A 19,913-nucleotide genomic window follows, 5' to 3' on the forward strand; every position below is an offset into this window, starting at 1 on the left:
CTTTGATCCCGACTAAACACTCAAATGTGGTGGGAATATGGTTTTGTAACATGATCTGTTACTGTAAAAACTCTCCTGGAGACTTAAGAGATGCAGTGTCAGCAGAAGTGAAAAGGTTATACCCTGACTGTATATGTGTATCATTAGCATTAATTGGACCAAGCCCACCAAAATCAGAATTTGAGAATTCGTTATAGGTTTCCCTTCAAGTTGGCTTCATATCATCAATACATACAAGTTCTTTTAATAAGGAATTTCCTTTTATGAGGAGGTTCCCTTAATAATTAACTGACTTTAATCAAGAAAGGCTTTTAATAAGGAAGTTGCTATAAAAAGGAAGTTTCTATTTTTTAAACTCAAGGTTAGCTCACAGGCATGTTGCGATGGATAGATAGATTCAAAACTGCGTCATCGAGCCCTTCTGCACGCCCTTTGAATGATCTCACCTCATGAACTCAGTAATGTCTGGGAAAGTAAACAGTTTCTATACCTCAGCAACACCAGGAATTAGTCCCCACAGTAGAACTGCGTTACCATTTGCTTGGCTTGACACAAGCCAAACAAATGGTAATGCATAATTAAATGTTAAAGGAGTACTACACACAAAAGCTATTTCCCATCATGTTCTCACTCTAAGGAGTCTTGAATGTCAGAGCAAGATAGTTTTAATCCCATGGCTCTCGGAGAATGAAGGCCGAAAACTGTTGTCACTACTCAGATGAATACATTATACTAAATAGGTAGATTTTGGTGAAATATTCTACGGTGTCTCCCATGAGTGTAAATAAGGTCCGTGTATCAAGTCTAGACAACAACAAAATGACCGTGAAGTTTCTTTGCAAACAGTTCAGAAGTTCACCAACCACAAGACCAGCAAGGAGACCAGAGCTCTTTTTGAATGAAGAGGGCACGCTAGTCCTGTAAGATGCTGTTTCCCTTGAACCTATGCCCCCCTTGTACTGTCTGTTCATCCAGATAGTTTCTATGCGATTTCTCTAGGTCTAAAGTGTGCCGTGATCTTCCCTGTCTTCTTTCACCCCAATGAAATGTGGCCGGGTGGGTATTCATTTGAGTTTTCTTATGTAAATTTACACAAAAATTTAAATTTAAAATGGAATGAAATTTACATGAGAAAAACTCAACAGCAGCGGGTCTTTTCCTCATGGAGTACTAATATGAGGCAGATAGATACAGTTTGCTGGTGTTCTACAGCAGGAAGTAGTTCCCAGCTAACCTCTTCACACCTGAGGGCTGTGGATTATGCCGGATATCGGTGTCATTGTCAGAGAGAGCTGCGGCTGTTGAGGTTTTCACGTAAAAAATGTTTGACTGCTTGACATTCATAAACCTGTAACCATCCAGCCCTGTTGTATCAGGGTGATAGGAGACGGGAAGAAGATGATAGCAGACAGGAAAACTCACTAAATCACCCAAAAACTGGATCTGCATCTGGCCCACGGCTAAGTGTTTTTTTTTTTTTTTTTTAATTATTATCTTGTAAGATTTTGAATTGACTGTTGATTTCGTATACTATGTAATCTTCTCCATGTAGTCAGCCGGTTGTCTTCATGCCCTCTAGCTGGTTAGCACTGTCAGCCAGTGCACACAGAGCAGGTGGAGGTTAAATATCCTTTGTATGCTCTGGCAAGCATCATCGCATGGGCAGCTGATCCTGAGCCCTCCGGTTGAGGAACAACTCACTGAGCTCTAAGGCCACGCTGCCGCCCCTAGAGAACCACAGAGCCATAGACCTTGGGTGTAAGGCAGCGATCAGACCCAAGGCTTCAAAAACACAGGGCACGGCGTTCCACAGCACGAGCACGCAAGCAGGCTACTTATGAGTTACTGCTATGCTAGAATAGAAAAGCCAGACGAAACACTGTGGAGCTGAACGGGGGTTTTAACTTCAAACTCCAAAAACATTACTCACAGCAACCTTCCCGGTGCTTATGGGGCACATCGGCTGTGCTCCGAAGCTATAAAACAAAACAGTGGGGAACTGTGAGCAAGGACTAGGGAGCTTTAGGGTTTAGCAATGTGATCACTGCCTGAATCATCATTTAAATTTTGGTCTGGATTCCGTGTGTGTGTGTGTGAGAGAGAGAGAGAGAGAGAGAGAGGGAGAGAGAGAGGGAGGGAGAGAAATTCCAGGGGAATCCAGTTGATCTCAACACATCAAGTCAAAGGGGGATGTGTTACCCAAACATACACAAAGACGCACGTGCACACGCCTACACGCATACACACACATACACACACATACACACACTGTGGTTCCTCCCCAAAGCATACCGTTAATCTCGGCCGTGATTCCAACAATATGCTTTTAGTGGCAGATAGACCTCATCAAAAAAATTTAATTTGATCTGGAATTCATTATCGCCCCAATGATACTTAGGCCATTTTGGCTTGAAGCCTGCTATACCGTGTGCCAGTATAAATAATGATAAGAGAGGGGGAAACAGACCGGGCGAGAGAGAGAGAGAGAGAGAGAGAGAGCTTAATAGAAGCAGAGAGAGAAATAGAGGGAGATCATGTGATGTGATTGACAGGGACTGAGAGAAAGATAGAGAGAAAGAGATTGAGAAGGAGGGAAATGCAGAGAAAATCAGCACAGAGAGACAGACAGCCACTGAGAGAGAGTGATAGACTGTAATGTAAATCATGAGAGACAGACAGAGGCTGATAGCAGGAGAAACAGCAAGAGAGAGAGAGAGACAGAATGAGAGAGAGAGAGACAGACAGGGAGAAGGATGGAGTGTAATATAAATTATGGGATGTTAGCTCCTCTGGTAATTCTGGTGATAACTCTCTCTGCTCTATCGCTATAGCAACACCGTGCCCATTCTGCTGTTGGCACAACGATGGGCTGGCCATTAGTTTAGGCTCCGCTGATTGAGCTGTCAACACACACGCACACACGCACACACGCGCGCACATTTAGAGACATGCAAATAAATCACCATTCACGTGCACACGCTTGATGCATCTCTGTGTATCTATCAGTGTATAAATTGCAGTGAGCCGAACACAAGAGAAGGTCAATTGAAGATGCATTGAGAATTAGAGAGAGAACTGAGTTCAGCCATGAGGAACACAGATAGTGATGGAGGAGAGAAAGAGAGACAGGTAGAGATAGAAGAGAGCGACACGGACAGAGAGAGAAAGAGAGAGACACACTGGCAGAGACAGAAGAGAGAGACAGGGACAGAGAGAGAGAGAGAGAGAGAGAGAGAGAGAGAGAGATGGTGAGAGGAAGTGTGTTAAGCCTCCAAGGGGTCTTGTTCTTGTTCTGACACTGTCTTACAGTGCTTCATGGACACACCTCATTACACACACACACACACACACACACACACACACACACACACACACACTCTATGCGACTCTTTTACTGGTCTCTTGCTTTCATTCTGACCACTAAGTACGAGGGGAGGTTGAGTGTGTCTGTAAGCATTTGCACTCACGTGAACTGTGTGAGTGTGTTTGTGTCTTCATGGGTGCGCATGAATTTTGTGCCTATAGACATGTACACTGATGTGTCTCAAATTTGTGGGAACAAGATTAGCATATTTACTCTACTGTATAAACCAGGGCCCCTGCCGTGGCGTTTGACATGCTCGTGTGTATTCTCCTCTTATTTTGAAACTGCTTTAAATACCTAACCGTAATGATTACAAAACATACATTTTGCGCTGCCAAGAAGTACATAATCTGAGTTTTACAGCAATGTGCAGCACAGTGCTGTAGAGCTTCCCTATTAAATTATGCATGTCTTATCTACGAAGAATTATGGTATAAATTTTCCATTAAAGATACATTTTTGTGTAATGTAATTTCACCTAACATCAACATTTACTTTTGGCCCGCGGCCCTCCATCCAGATTAATTTCGTTGGAAAGAATTTGGGCACGACTAGTATAGGCAGCTGTCTGCAACACACCAATTATCTGTGTGTTTTACTTATTGCAGTGTAAGTGTAAGTGTTTGTGACTAACCCGTGCCAGTGTGAGTGAACATGTGTGTGACTGCGCACGCGACCGTGTCTGTTTGTACAGCGATCACCTGTGAATGTGTGTTTTGGGTATGTGCTCCGAGAGTCTCTGTGCGTACGTGCAACTGTGTGTGTGTATGTGCGTGTGTGTGTGTGTGTGCGTGTGTGTATGTGTGACTGTTAACAGTACGTGTTCTTGTGGCCTGCCACTGAACAAACTAATTAAGGAACAAACGCTGCTTCAAACCAACCAGAAAATTACCTCCCAACTCTAACAGGACGACCCAAGGACAGACAAGCAGGTTCTCTATCACATCCAGTCAGAGCACACAGCCTAATAAAGGCTTAGTTGGTTTATCGAACGACTAGCATGTGTCATCCTCAACACCCCAGCGAGTGTAGCTTCAGACTTAGTGTTTGTGAGTGTCAGTTTGTATGACTTTCCAGCACAAACACATGTTGACATAATATGCAGCTTGGAGAGGCAGGGATAAAGAAAACCGCATAGGTCAGGCTCCTGCTCACCCGTTGGCCTTTAAATTCCCACCCAAGCCATGCAGCTTTACACCGTCGGTGAATCAAGTCTGTCTTTTTGTCCTCAAGTACACAGCTCTTGTATCCATTGGTGTGCTGATAACTAATGTGATTGTATATATATTTATTTACATGTATGCAGACATATATAAGTAGCTGCTTCTTTTAAAGATGGAATGTAATTACTGTATCAGCCAGCTAGTGGTTGCAAGTTGTTGACTTCCAATAGATTTAGAGAGTAAATTGCTGGTGAGTGTCTCTATCAGTCAATACCGCAACACTAGCTAATCCTGTGATATTTCACAGCCAATAGCTTCCAATTAAGTACTGCTATCCAGGGAGACGTCGCTGACAGTATCAATAACATCTATCTGACCTTCTTCTATTCCTCTTTCCATTCTTGTCTGCACTTGGTTCTTTTCGTCTTCTCTTCTCTCTTCTCTTCTCCCCTTTATTTCGTGTCTATCTCTTTGCAATGTATTGGTGTCACTTGTAATTGTGTTTTACTAGAGTGCTGCTGATGGTATATATTTTACTGTTGTTTCAAGTCATTCTGGATAAACATCAGCTAAACGGTTTAATTGTAATGGTGATTGTGCCTCTGTTATTTTCAAGTGATTGCACCATTGCTGCTGCTAATACTACAGCCACTGCTACTACTGCTAATAACAGTGTTAACTTTTGTCCGTTCACAGCAAAGACATGTGGCAGCAACCTTCAGGGGCCGTCAGGGACCTTTACATCTCCCAACTTCCCGATTCAGTATGAGAGCAATGCACAGTGTGTATGGATCATCACCGCTTCAAATCCTAATAAGGTATTTCCTTCTCTTTCTTTCTCTCTCGCTTTGTCTCACACATGTATAGACAGACACAAACACATGCACTTATACATACATGTCTGCACTGTCTCACTTAGAAATGCAGATGTACTGTACATACCTCAGTACCACTTAAAAGTAATGAATGCAATGGCTATCTTCACTTTGCAAAGCAAAATGAGTCATGCTGAATTTGAGAAATGCATGTTTTTTCATTGAGTTAGTTGATATGGATTACATTAAAAATGTGTTTTATTAATATTCCATTATAGAGTAAAATTTTAATCAACTTAATGCCAAGCAGTAAATCTGAGTTTAAGTAATGCAATAACACGCAACACTTCTTACAAGCATTTATTAGGTGGCTGAACAGCATTTTTTCATAACTGTAATCAATTGATAATAATTCATATTGAGGGAAATTATATGCTAGTCAGAGCATATCAATGGCTCATCCTGTATGATTGGTTAACACTGCTGAGGGGCTGCCCATAGGCCGGAGGTTAGATGGATAGCTGTGATTGGTCGGTTCCTGTCCCAGGAGGAATATGATTGGTATTCAGGAGACACATCCTCATTCCACTCAGGGTCACTGTGGTGACCGCCCTGTCGTCAATGGCAACACCTGCGTCAGAGCCACAGGGAGGACACACACACACACACACACACACACACACACACACACACCACTTAAACACACACACACACACACACACACACACACACACACCACTTAAACACACACACACACACACACACACACACGCATGTATGTACATGTGTGCAACAGACTCATGTGTACCCTTTTTTTCCTCCAGCTCTGTCTCTCACACTCTTTCAAAAACTTTTTCGGTCTCTCTCTTTCACACACATGCACACACACACACAAATACACACACACACACACACACACACACACACACACACACACACACACACACACACATACACACAGACACCCCTCTCCATCAGTGCCCAAGGCCTCTGGTTTATGGCCTAGAGCAGTACATTCTCTGTTGAAGGCTACAATGTGTATGGGACTGTTGAAGGCTGCGGTGTTAATGCTCTTCTGCTCCCTGTAGGGTACGTGTGTGTGTGTGTGTGTGTGTGTGTGTGTGTGTGTCTGTCTGTATAAGAAAGAGTTCAAACAACTACATATGGATATTTAAACATGTATGTCCTTATGATTATGTATATGGCAAAATGAAGACCAGAACATCGTCCTGTTGTGTCATTTATCATTTAGCTGCAATGGATAAAATGTATATGTGGTGAGTTTAAGTGTGCATAAATAAATGTCCGTGAAGGGTGGCTGCCGGGAAGGTTCCACGTGGAGGACAGAGGCACATAAATATAAGCCAGCTGAAGATGACAACACGTGACGAGACAATGAAAGAGAATGGAACGAGGAAGATAAAAAGAGTGACAAATCCTTTGGTGTCACATCAAATCATGTCCCATCTTCATCCATTTTTCATCCATTGAGGCAGTTTTCTGCACTCATTTGAAGCACGTTAAGTGACACATGTGAAAGCTTTAGTTCTATTATGTCAATCTGTACATGCCTCGATGAGTAAATCTTTTTTTTGATCAAGAATTAGCATCATTCACATTGCTAGACTACAATAAGATCAGTGTCACCATCATTCTTGTGTATTAAATACATAAATACACACACACACACACACACACGTATATACATATGCAGAGAGAGAGAGAGAGAGAGAGCTAAATAAATATTGATATATAGATATAGTGCAGTAAATAGCTTTAATCAAACAATTCATATACTCACTTTTCCAAAAAAAAAAAAAAAAAAAAAATGTTTGAATGTTTCAAAGTATTACACTGTGATTTATATTGGAATTTAAAAGAAAATATCACATAGTTGAGACCTTTGCAAAGGGCGCAATTCTGGAAAGAGCAATACTTGAACAAAAGCCAATATTAAACATTTCAGTACACATTTGTGTAATTAAAGGAGGAGCATCAAAGATTATAGGGGCTTTTAGTCTGCTGGAAAATTATAAATCAGATGGAGCCCTTTCATTATATCTCACTATGTTGACACAAACTTGGTAGTGCTCAATTTCAAGGTTGCACCACAACATTTAGAGTAAGAGACTGGTCCCAACTGAGGCAGCCTTTCAAACTAGCAGAGCATCTCTGTTTTATTACTTGTACAAGTCTCCCTCGATTTCATCTCCTTCCCTTTGTCTCAGTCTCCCGTTCCCTCATCTTTTTCTTTTCCCTCTCTCTCTCGCTCCTTTTTTCCACTGTCTATTCCTCCCCCTCCCTCTCTCCCAGAGGCTCTGTCCTCAGAATTACCCAGTTTCTTCATTAAAGAACTCAGCCTGAAACCATCAAATGACTATGAAGAAAGAGAGAGCGAGAGACAGTGGGAAAGGGAGAGAATAAAGGAAGGGAGGAGGAGGGCACTTGAGGGGAAATATCTGTTTTCCACTGTTTCTCTGTCGCTCTCTCCATCGCTCCCATTCCCACACACATATTCTGCATTTCTCACTCTGTCTGCTCTCATACTCTCAAGGTAAAGTGTCAGTGGTTTTCTGTAGCTCCCTTTCCGTCTGTCTCTGCTTCTTTTCCTCCCTCACTCCCTCTAACATCATCTCTCTCTCTCTCTCTCTCTCTGCCCGCTCTTCTCTCTCTCTCTCTCTCTCTCTCTCTCTCTCTCTCTCTCTCTCTCTGCCCGCTCTTCTCTCTCTCTCTCTCTCTCTCTGCCCGCTCTTCTCTCTCTCTCTCTGCCTACTCTCTCTCTTTCTCTCTGAGGTTAAGTGTTAATGGGGTTCTATAGCTCTTCAATGTTATTGCTTCATTTAGTTTTGGCAGAATGAGCCTTTAGAGCCAATTCATTCTGTCCCATTCTCATTTAACCTTGGAGATGGCAGGACAGGATGGCCATTACTAGACTTTTTTTCCTCCTCTTCTCTTCTCTTCTCTTCTCTTCTCTTCTCTTCTCTTCTCTTCTCTTTTCTCTTCTCTTCTCTTCTCTTCTCTTCTCTTCTCTTCGCCTTGCTTTCCCCCTCATTTCATTTCCTCTTTTTCTTCTTTCCTTGTTCCCATCTTGTCTACACTCAATCCTGTGCAACATTTCCCCGTAACCGAAGGTTAGCAGATGGATAACTGACTTCAGCGAGTCAAGTCACTGAAACCATTTAGGTGTCAATGATACATGAACAGAGATTAGCTGAGATTTGTGGCCATTCCATGTCTATTTGTCCAGTTGTTTTTCAGTTTGCTTATAACAGCTGGACGTACAGCTAACACATGCTAACGCTAGTTCATGCTGTGTGAGATAAATGGATGGAATTAAATATGATATCGCTCAGCATCATCGCGTAGGCATTAGCATATGGACCATAATGCATGAGCCATGAATAGCGCCACATTATTGGAGTCCTGCAATGCTAAATATTAAGGTAATACCACGATGGCAAACACAATGGAACTGGGATGCAAGGGCGATCAGCTCACAATGAAACAAAAAGAAGGGACAGGTGCTCTTGGTTTCTGTGTACTAATTTGCAGGCAGCAAATCCAAATGTGTCCTGTAGGGCTGCAGAAATCAAGATTCTCATACAGCGTTGGCTCCTTTTCTTGTTTTTAGCCACTGAAAAAGCATGCTATTGCGCGTTCCCTACAGTGCTGAAAGCTCACCATTATTCACAGCGCTCATAATGGTGAGGGCAGGAGGATAAAAAATGCTAAAGTTTAAACAAAATCACGCCGTGACTCAAATGTGCTTTCAGTTGTCGCGTAGCAACAGTAATAGCCACCTTTAGCCATTCTCTCATGTTTTAGAGGCATCTGGTGGATTTGGCTCAGTGAAACAGAGGTAAGGGGAGAAACACTGAGTTGCAGTGGACTCCAACCATCAGTCTTCATCAGCTAAAGCCCAGCTCTTCCCACAACAGCACAATTTATACTGTCTAGGAGGAAGCACGAACAAGGAGAGCAGGTAGCAGAGGGTTTACTGTAATACTGCCACAGACAATCTATTATTCCCCAGCCCTGTCTGCACCCGCTTTACATCACTGACTGTGTCGTCTCGCCAGGTGTTTCAGATATCTAACCGTTTCTTCAAGGTATTCCTACAGCTTATTATGGTACAGAGAGGGAGGAGCCTCCCCTTCTCATTGTTCCCACTACAAGCACAGGAAGTGCTTTATCAAGCAGAAATCCAATTCTGTCGCCTCATTGGCCAGGAGCCATAGATGGATGGAAAGGCAGATTGAAGCAGCCAATTAGAAAGAGACAGACAGAGAGGGTGACACAGACAGAGAGAGAGAGAGAGAGAGAGAGTGAGAGAGATGAGCGAGGGAGAAGGGGAAGGGAGAGAGAGAGTTAGTGAAAGAGAGATGGATGTTTGTATGAATATGAACCAATTAGAGGAGAGGAGAAATATGTAGACTCTTCGGCGTCATCTATCACATGCAGACATGCACATGCACATGCACACGCTCACACACACACACACACACACACACACACACACACACACACACACACACACACACACACACACCTACTGCCAATCACACACAAAGAGAGAGAATCATGCACACAAAAACACACACATACACTAACTGAGAAAGTGTCAGTAATGAACGTGCAGTCTATTGGTGTTCAATACAGTGTTCATAGTTAAAGACAAAGCCCCAACACACACACTCACACACACACATGCACACACGGACACTCACACGTGGACACAGTGTAATGTAGTTATCTTCTAGCTGTGTTTAATGCTGTGTGAACAGTGCTGATGTGGCATTAAGGTGTTCTGTAAAGGACAAGGAGATAGATAGCCTGTTTTCCTCCACAAGGCTAAACAGTGCTAGTTCGATGTCCAGTGCATGGCCACGCAGAGTTAGTCTGATTTTTAAACCAGGGCCAAACAGGACCGACTGGTTTATCCTTTAAGGCCAAGCAGACCTAGATTCATTTTCACTATCATATAGATCCAGCCTAGCCTCTCTTGCCAGCTGAATCTCACAGGTTTTTATATTGCATCTGGCTACCCACTACAATGGTAGCATTTAGAAGAGGTGGGCTCATCCGAGATTCAGACGGACCAATCGTCTTCACCCCTAAGCTATGAGCAAATTCAGCTCTGGCTCAGCAAGCCATGAAAAAACAGTGTGGTGTGCGAGGATAGCATGTAAGGCATTTACAGGAAGGGAGGATGTTTTTTGCTTCACTCCTGACCGACTTTGGTTAAGTTAGAAGTCATATCTAGCACCTATTCCCTTTGGTGGTGAGGAAAATAATACACAAGAAACATGCAGTATTCGTTGTTTTGTCACCTTTGTCAGCGTTAATGGATGATCAAATTCTCAAGGACACAAAGTTCAGGATTTATGCATTCAAATAGTAACTATAAGTGACTATAAGAACTATAAGAGACATTGAAAAAACAATCTCCTGCAGCATTTATTAGTGCACCATTTTAACCTGTTGGATCTTTGACCGCACTGGTTGTGTGGACATTGCTTTCTTTTCTTATTGACTTGTGATTGTGTCCTGCACCTTTACCCAACTTGGACTGGATGTGCAAACCATATTTCAACCAGTGACAAAGACATTGTTGCTATTTTACAATTGCTCTTGTTGCCCAGAGTCATAGTAGCCTCTAGATCATGATCCAGCTGCATCTTGCAGGTTTTCACATTGCAAGATCATTTAGTAAAACATGTATTTTCTTCAAATTTTGCCCTGGTTTAACCTGGTCTCCACTTCAGGGTCAGATAATGTTAGGCTGGTTTCCAAATTCCTTTGGCGTCTCTCTACCAGCAAATAATTTGTAGAGATTCAAATCTGTGCCACTCACTCATTCCTGCTTTCTAATTCATTTATTCAGCGGAAATATTATGGAATTTCTTGATGTCTGATTTATTGAAAAGTCAGTTATGTGTAACATGCTGCAAGTTCAGTTTTCATAGCCCCTAGCGTGTGTGTGTCAGGGGTCTTTTTTTTTTTTTAATCATTTTGGGTACCACAGGTCATGTTTTATTCCTTGTCAGAGAAGCAGTGTTTACCATATTACACTCCCTACTGTGTGTGCAAATGTAATGTATAAATAAGTAAAATCAGCATCCAAAAAGGCACAGTAATGTTGACCTTCCTGGAAAGACAAAAGAAAGTAAACTATGAGCAGAAATTGAGCTTGATGTTGTAGTCAACATTGCAGTCTGGATGTGTGTAAAATTTTAGGAACCAGCCCTATTATCACAATCAATGGCTGGCATGTTTTTAGAGGCTGCTGTGGACCTTGTGAAACTACACTGACAAACCCTGTGAAAGTTTGCAGGGCTTTTTATCTGTCTTTGCTTCACAGCATAAATTTAACAAGTGATGGCTTGCTGTTTTTGTTTTTTTGTTTTTTTTTTTTGTTTTTTTTCTTTCCCCCTCACATTTAAGCACAGGATACATCTATTTTTAAGATCCCATCTTGCTCTTTGATGAAATATGTAAAAATGCAAACGAAATCTCGAGTCTGTAAGTGCTGCTTAACTAGGCTTTGTCACATCTGCTGCGCTGCATCTACGACTACAATACATCTTCATCTGTCATATACATGAATTGTTGTATCTCGTGTTTTTTTGTCATTGAAGTTGTTGTGTGTCTGCTTTGGGCTTATAAGAATATTGCTAAAGTCTTGTGCAAATGGTGATTATGGAATCACATTAGAAGACAGACTAATCTTTAGAAAGCTGTGTGTGTGTGTGTGTGTGTGTGTGTGTGTGTGTGTGTGTGTGTGTGTGCACAAAGGGTTATGCGTGTGTGTGTGTGTGTGTGTGTGTTTGTGTGTGTACTCGTATGTGTGTGCATGATGACGTGTGTGTGTGCACAAAGGGATGTGTGCGTGCGTGTGTGTGCATGTGTGTGTGTGTGCGCGCGCGTGCGTGCGTGTGTGTGTGTGTGTGTGTGTGTGTGTGTGTGTTTGTGTATGCGTGTGTGTGTGTGTGTGTGTGTGTGTGTGTGTGTGTGTGTGCTTGCCAGGGAGAGTTTAACAGGTTTGTCGGTAATGCTTTAATCCAATCTGCTGCCTTACAAGCCGATAAGCCTGAGTCAGCATAGTGGCAATGAGCAGATCACTCCTTCATCTTTGCCCCCCCCCCGTTCAACTCCTCTGCGGTCAAATCAGGTGAAGGGCTTGTTGCTACCTTCCTGCTTGCTAACTAATATTTTTCAGGGCTACAGTGGTTGCGGAATATATTTTGATTTAAGCTTAAACTCATTGCCTGAAGACAAACAGTGAGCCTGCTGCCTCTTCTTTTCCTGCCTCAAATAAAATCAAGTATTGAGATAGTGCTTCACCCTAACAGAAAAATAAATGAACCCTCCTGCTAAAGAGCTGCACCAGATCTAGATAGACAAAGGCAGAAGTGGAAGTAACTAACTGCATTTACTCATGTCACTGTAGTTGAGTATTTTTTTTATTTTTTTGTGCACTTATATATATATTTTTTTTTATAAAGTCAGTATTTTTACTTTTACTTAAGTACATTTTTCTTTGAGTATTGTACTTCACTGCATTTTAAATTGTATCCGTTACAGACAACAAATGACAGATTGTGGAAACTTTCACAATGAACAGTCAGTCACCGAAGATGAGAGGATGAACCTGCTTCTACTTTGTTGGTTCTACATTTTGTCATTTCCACATTTGCAATAAACGCTGTATGATGTAAAACTACAGATAGGCAAACATGTGGATTAAATGTGGGGAAAAAGGGGAATAATACCGGTGAGCTGGCTGGAGTGCGAGACCCATGTCGATTCTGTTAAGTCCTCTTTTCAATGAACCCTCGCAAATTTTGCACAGTGCACCTTTAAAAGAATGCAGTTTGAACCATGTGCTCTCCTCCTTTTATCACTGCATGGAAAGGATCACACCAAACACACCTATTGTTTTCAAAAATTAACTTTTACTCTGAGTACATTTAAATTAGCTACTTTTTACTTTTACTTAAGTAGATTTTTACAGAACCTCTACTTGTTAAGTAAAACATCAGTAACAGTACTTCTACTTGAGGAGCAATGTGTAGTACTCTTTGCACCACTGCAAATGGGAAAGCATGGCCATTGTCTTAAGTGTGGGGTGAGTTTTTAGTTGTCTTACCCTTCTTATACCCTTTTACACCTAAAATCCCACCACCATTTGGGACTGGAGCTCGGTGTAAACCCCGCATTTCTGTCTCGAGTTCTGATCCCTACAACAATCCCAGGTGGTTATCGGCTTTGGCTCCGATCAGCAGAGGTGAAAACAGGTCGGCTGCATGATACGCAACAAACTCTACATTTTAGGCAGGAAACCCCAGGCTCAGTTTACAAAAATGTGGAATGAGCATGTAATCTAGGATATTAATAGCTCTGAAAATTATGTAGACTTACTGTAACCATTAAATTTCATGGCCATTCCTCACATTTGTTAGTTGAATCTACCCTCTCTTAAATCATCCCTCCGCAATTTGATTTTTTTAGCCTATATCCTGTGTAATATAATAAATTACAAATAAATCACCATCTTTAACTTAACAAGTGTGAATAGTAATGAATCCCTCTGGTAGTAAATCATCTCAGTTCAGGGTTCAGAGTACGGAGGGTATAAATTTTGTTGCTACAGTATATGCATTTTACTTGTACATTGCACATTTTTGCACCATGTGTTGTGTGTGAGACATGTATTTATCATATTCTGTGCAGTAGTATGCGTTGTGATTTGACATGGCAGTCTGTCTAAAACCTACTTGCCTGCTGTAGCCATAGTATTATTAAGGTTGTAGTCAAAATAAGCGGTTTATGCTTCAGCATGAACACTGAACGAGCCAGAGCCAGAGAAGAAACCCAGAAAGTGATATTTTATTTTAGCGAGCTATATAATAAAACAGAGTGCAAGTCCAAACACGTATACTCAATAATAAAAGGATATTGGCATGCATGTAAACATGAACGCTGTCAACACACCGAGAGACAGAGAAAAAGGGGGAGAAAGAGGAGCATGCCTGTGTTAATGAGCTCATGGGGAGGGGATATTTTTCTGATGTTTTTGGATGTTTTTGAAGTCCTCCTTGTAGAATATTGAATACTGAATCTGGAAATCCAGAAACTCCTCATAAGGGGCGAGGGAGAGGTGAGAGGAGGAGGAGGAAGACAAGGAAAAGGGGGGGTCAAATCAGGATTCTGGTGTGAAATATTCTAATGCTGTACATTGCAAGGATCAAAGATGTGCTCATCATTACCCCTCCATTCCTCTCTGTTCCCTCCTCCTCTCACCATCCCTCTCCCATCTGTCTCTGTCTGCTTTCTTTCTCTCCATCTCCTCTCTGCATTCTGTGTGTCTCTCTTCCCTTCCCTGTCTGTCCTTGCTTTCCCTCTCCTCTCCCTTTTCTCTCTATTCTCCTCTGCCAAATGTGTCTCCCTCTGGTCTTAGATGAAACAGAAACTGTTGGTTTAATAATTTCTGATCAGAGTTTTGAGCTGTGTGCTGATTCTCGCTGCTTCGAGTGGAGCAGCTTTTCCGAATCTCTTCCTTTTCTTTTATTCCTCGCTGTGTTGAATGAAATCCTGTCTCATTGTGTGATACATTAATGACTTTTAATGGGTTTTACGGCTCCAATCCAGATTCAGTCAAGTATCATGATGCGTCATCGCGTGGGAGAAAAAAACATTTTTTCTTGATACAGACGTCAGTGAAAGTGGTTGTGATAACGAGTCCTTAGTCCACAGTCCACAATTCAGCAATGTGATAAACATGAGCGAGTGCAATTCTCTTTTTTAATTGATGAGAGTTTGTTCTTTATTTCAGTATTTTAGTAAGTAGCCAAGTCCACTTCTCTTTTTTGTGAGCATACAGTATGATCCATGTCCTCTGTACATTTGGCCAGTTGTAATTCACACATTTAAGAATTTATGTCAACAAAGGATCCCCGTGGTCCTTTAGGGGTCCCACTGGTTCCCAATAAAGCTTAAAATAGCTTAGTTTTTCATTCAAAGTCATCTTACTGCAGAGAATTTGTAAGAAAGACATATTCTACACATTCAGTCCCCACTTACAGTATAGAGAGATTCAATACTGAATCAACAGCAACAGAAATATTCCCATATAGTTCTGACAAAATGCAATAGAGGCAAGTTCTCTTTGAGGGTCTCTGACATGGAAAGCCTTGGGTTTAACTAAGGCATGCAAGGCTCATCCGATTTAATTGTGTGTATCTGTGTGTGTTTGTGTGTTGTAGGTAATCCAGATCAACTTTGAGGAGTTTGACCTGGAGATAGCCTATGATACTCTGACCATAGGAGACGGAGGAGAGGTGGGAGATCCTACCACTATACTGCAAGTGTAAGTATTACAGTAACCTATCTAAAAACTGTGTTATTGAATGGTGAATGCAAGGCGGGAAATCCTAGACATATCTTGTTATTTTTTCTGCCCACAGTTGTAAAGGTATGTGTTCTGGATCCAAGAGGTTTCGTAAACACTTACTGTAATACATTGTATCCCATTGAAGTGGTAGATAGGTAGGGTTTGCCACTCACAACAGGACAGTAGCTGATAATCAACCACAAGGCAATGGAAACTGTTGACAAAAGGGTACTACTGATGTTTTGAACTTCTACTGCAAGTCTCGGTTTGTATCCACAGAGATACCGCACATAATCAAAACACATCGCTCTCCGGCGAAGAAGAGGAACTCACAGAATACTCCTTTTTCCCACCACCCTAAAACACATATATCAGGATGAAAGGCGAAAGACAGCACTCTTTGTTATTCAAGTATATGTATTTTTTTGAATGGGGAACAAAACTGTATTCTACATTAATAAATCCTATTAATCTTCTAAAATATACCTCAACATTCTTTCCTGCTTGAAAAGTGACTGTGTATGGAGTAAAAAAGCCATGAGCACTATGAACACTGCAGAATCCCAAGTAAATCTCACTAAAAGCTGGACTCACAGGGGGGCAAAATATAGGCAGTAGCATCATCATCAACAGGGGCGTTTATGATGATGATGAAATATTATGGTCTGCAAATGCTTGACACTATGCTGGCATGTATCCCAATATAGTGCAGCAGGTTTATGTAAATTAAGGGGAAACTAACCATGAAATTACATACAGGCTACATACTACATATTAAATTGCAGCAAAGTTGGCACCTGTGTGTGGCAGCGACCGCTGGCCAGGTTATTTATATTTTCAGTAACTTTAGGATTAATTGGCAATTTTCAGGACGAGTTTGCGTCACTACTCCTACCGAAACGCATGATGTTTGTGCTCATACAGGTTTGCACAAGTTACCATGGTTACACGCCCTCAACCGGCAAGGGGCTTACAGGAAGTGATGCGGGCATGGATGATAGTCAGTACGTCATACTGTTTATCCACACACAGAAGATTGTTAGTGTGATAGTAACCACAATGAGTGTGTAGCCCCATAGTGTGCGATTTTAGACTCAGCGATAGAGGCAGTAAGTGAGGTAGCGTGACTTTTACTGAAAGTGAAGGTACAGATACAGTACAAGTGGTCAAAAAACAGACTGGAGCTACAAACAGAAAGGCCGACTTGGAACCATGTCTGAGCAGAACAGACTGGAAATACTGCAACAACAACAAAAAAAAAATCAGTGTAGACAAGAGCAGAGTCAAACGAAGTGACAAGGAAAGAGCTGGGAGGCGAGAGGAGAAGCAGTCTGTAGTGATTAGCTAATGGAGGACAGCTGTGCAGGCGGGAAGCTGGCAGGCGGCGAGACAGGTGAGGCAGGCAGGTGACGGCCATAGCGGGAGGAAAGCTAAGCAGACAATAGCAAATGTGGTGGATAAAAACAAAGACGGTGGGCTCAGCTATGTGATGCCATGTGATCCCTCCACTCCGTTCTCTGATTCTTGCAGCAGACCCCTCATTGCAAACCAACTGGTGAGACTTGAGACTTGAAAGAAAAGGAAAGACATTAGTTATATTTGCTGTTTTGACAATGAAGCCACTCTGAAAGGAACATCAAAAACAGTCTGTTTTCTTTTTTTTTTTTTTCTGTAATACCCATTCATCACATTATTATTACTCTTACATAGTCTTAGTAAAAGGATTTTTTTTTTGGAAAAGCAGGTTTCTTGTGCTTGCTGTAAACTGCACACATAGAGGTTTCTCTCTGCAATTTTCTTTTGTCTCCTTTGGTGTGCTATGCAAATTACATTTTTAATGTAAACTTCTCAGAGTTGTGTCAGCTTTATATACTACCATAAGGTGCAATCACACTATTCTGCTTTTTTGGGGGGTAGAAGGGGCACTGATTTAACTGCAATTTGAGCTGTTAATTTGGAAAGGTGGGTTACACAACTCGCAGTTTCTTCCATAATGACCACCTGCCACCGTGAGCAACAGTACTAATACCAACCTCTCAAATACAAGCAACACAGGTGACATTCTCAATACTGAGTCTCTGATCAGAAACTGCTGCTACCAACTTTTTTTTTTTTTTTTTTTTTCCCAGAATTTTCTGCATGAAACCTCGCTTCTTCTTCAGCTGTAATTATTCAGATCACAGAACAGCAAGCCACATCATGTGTGCTCTGCTAAAAAGATTAATTGTTCTCAACTTTTGAAAGCGCTCTGCTCAGGTGCAGCACCTTTCCAAAGCGGCTGCTTTCCATCCACTTTGCAGCTGCTCCCTGTTAACTTTCATGTGTAAGCGGTGCTGGCGGTTTAAAAAAGAAAAAAAGATTAAAAAAAAGAAAGAAAGAAAGGTAGGCCGAATGAACAATACAATATGTGAACAGTCTGCTTTCCAGATGCAGTGTTTAATATAAAACCACGGTAGTGAAAGCACTGCAGTCAGCACAGTACACTCCAGCAATTTGTTCACAGTCATCGCAGCACTTCAGAATTTAGAGTGAGGAAACTGCTCATTTTGGTGATGTGATGATGATGATAGTGATGACGATGATGATGATGATGGTGATGACGATGATGATGACGGTAACGGTGTACTGATAATTTGTTCCAGCCTATCCGGAAGCTTTGTTCCTGACCTGATAGTCAGTATGACCCACCAGATGTGGCTTCACCTACAGTCGGATGAGAGTGTCGGCTCAATAGGATTCAAAATCAACTATAAAGGTCAGTAATAAAAAGTGTGTGAGCGTATGTGTGTGTGAAAGGACCGACGTCCAATCTAAACTTAATCTAAAGTCTTTGGAAAACTGAAATAGACTGTAGCCATGTGTTTTTGACCTATGACAGCTTTGCCCTTGGCACAGGTTGTAGATGACTGACTTTTTTTTTTTTTTTTTTTTAAACATTTTTATCCATTGCTCGTTAGTTTTAACAACATGTGACTAACAATCTCAAACCGTGCCATAGATTACCAGTAAAAATATATATTTTTTTTTTCTTGTAAACATTATTCAGCTCCTCAGCTACTCAGTAATGTTCACTTTTCCTACACTTGACTGAGTTTTTATTAGATGTACAATGACACTGTTGCAGAAGTACTTTTGAGAAAATGTGATTACAGTCCATGAAACACAGAGAAGTGTTCTTTGCTGTCGAAATTGCAATATTGTGCCTCTATTTGATGCCATAATCCTTGAAATTATTGTCATAATGAGGTCACAGGCAAAGAATCTTGTAATGCAGCAAGTTCCAAAGTAGTTGGACTGTGACATTTTTTTTTATGTTTTTGTCCTTTTTACTCTTTGAATTTCTCTTTGAATTTCCAATCAAACAGTGATTAAAAAGTGACTAAAAGAACAACCTGTCACTTTCAGTTTATGGCTATTTTAACAATTCTGTCTACAATGCCACATGTATTTGAATAGATGAGCACTTCATTAAGTAGTGGTAAAAATATAGCCATATGAAGTCAATTCATCAATCAAATGCATGATTTTTGTTGCTGTGCGTTATCACAGCTGATTTAGGCATCCGAGATCATCCCAGACAAATTTTCAAGAGTGGGGTGTAAACAACCTGTTGTCGCTTGCATAGCGTCAGAAGGTCAGCACGTCACATCCCGATTTCCCGATTGGCCAATTAGATTGCAGCAGGACGTGTCATCACTGTTTACTGCAAAGCAAACAGACAAGCAGACAAATAGAGTGGGCATTATTGCACCTCTTATTATGCAAACCTTTGCACATTCCGCTGTGTAAATGTGATCAACTGATGCATGCAGCCAAACCCAAGTCATTTTTTTTCTTCTTTCCTGCTGCACATATGTATGTGCAAATGAGAACTGTGGCCAGTTGATCCTTAATTGTTGCCATCTTTACAAATCTTATTCTTATGCACCATTTATCTTACTTTTCGGTACTGCAGCAGGCAAGAACACAGCTGTCTTGTACTTTCTTTATTTCTTCCTACGAGAACTATGAGCTATATCAAGCTTTAAATCACGCTGCACCGTGAATACATGAACAGATTAAGGACTGCATGCTAATAATCAGGCATCTGCTCAGGGGCTCCGCGAAAGCCATGGATCTCTTCATTCATTTCTCCTGAGTAATTTCCCCATAGAGATCAATGGGAAAATTAATGAGTA

General features: G+C 41.4%; 1 protein-coding gene across 1 annotated transcript in view; it reads left to right on the forward strand.

Moving 5' to 3' along the window:
* The window catches only part of csmd3b (CUB and Sushi multiple domains 3b), a 409,385-nt gene that overhangs the window by 277,899 nt on the left and 111,573 nt on the right, over positions 1-19,913 (forward strand). Inside the window, exons 10-12 of the mRNA XM_030063400.1 lie at positions 5,224-5,345; positions 15,608-15,711; positions 18,378-18,490. Coding sequence (XP_029919260.1) covers positions 5,224-5,345; positions 15,608-15,711; positions 18,378-18,490 — 339 coding nt within the window. The remainder of the gene's footprint in view (positions 1-5,223; positions 5,346-15,607; positions 15,712-18,377; positions 18,491-19,913) is intronic.

The sequence above is a fragment of the Myripristis murdjan genome, chromosome 11 (assembly GCF_902150065.1).
Source record: "Myripristis murdjan chromosome 11, fMyrMur1.1, whole genome shotgun sequence".
NCBI lineage: Eukaryota > Metazoa > Chordata > Actinopteri > Holocentriformes > Holocentridae > Myripristis > Myripristis murdjan.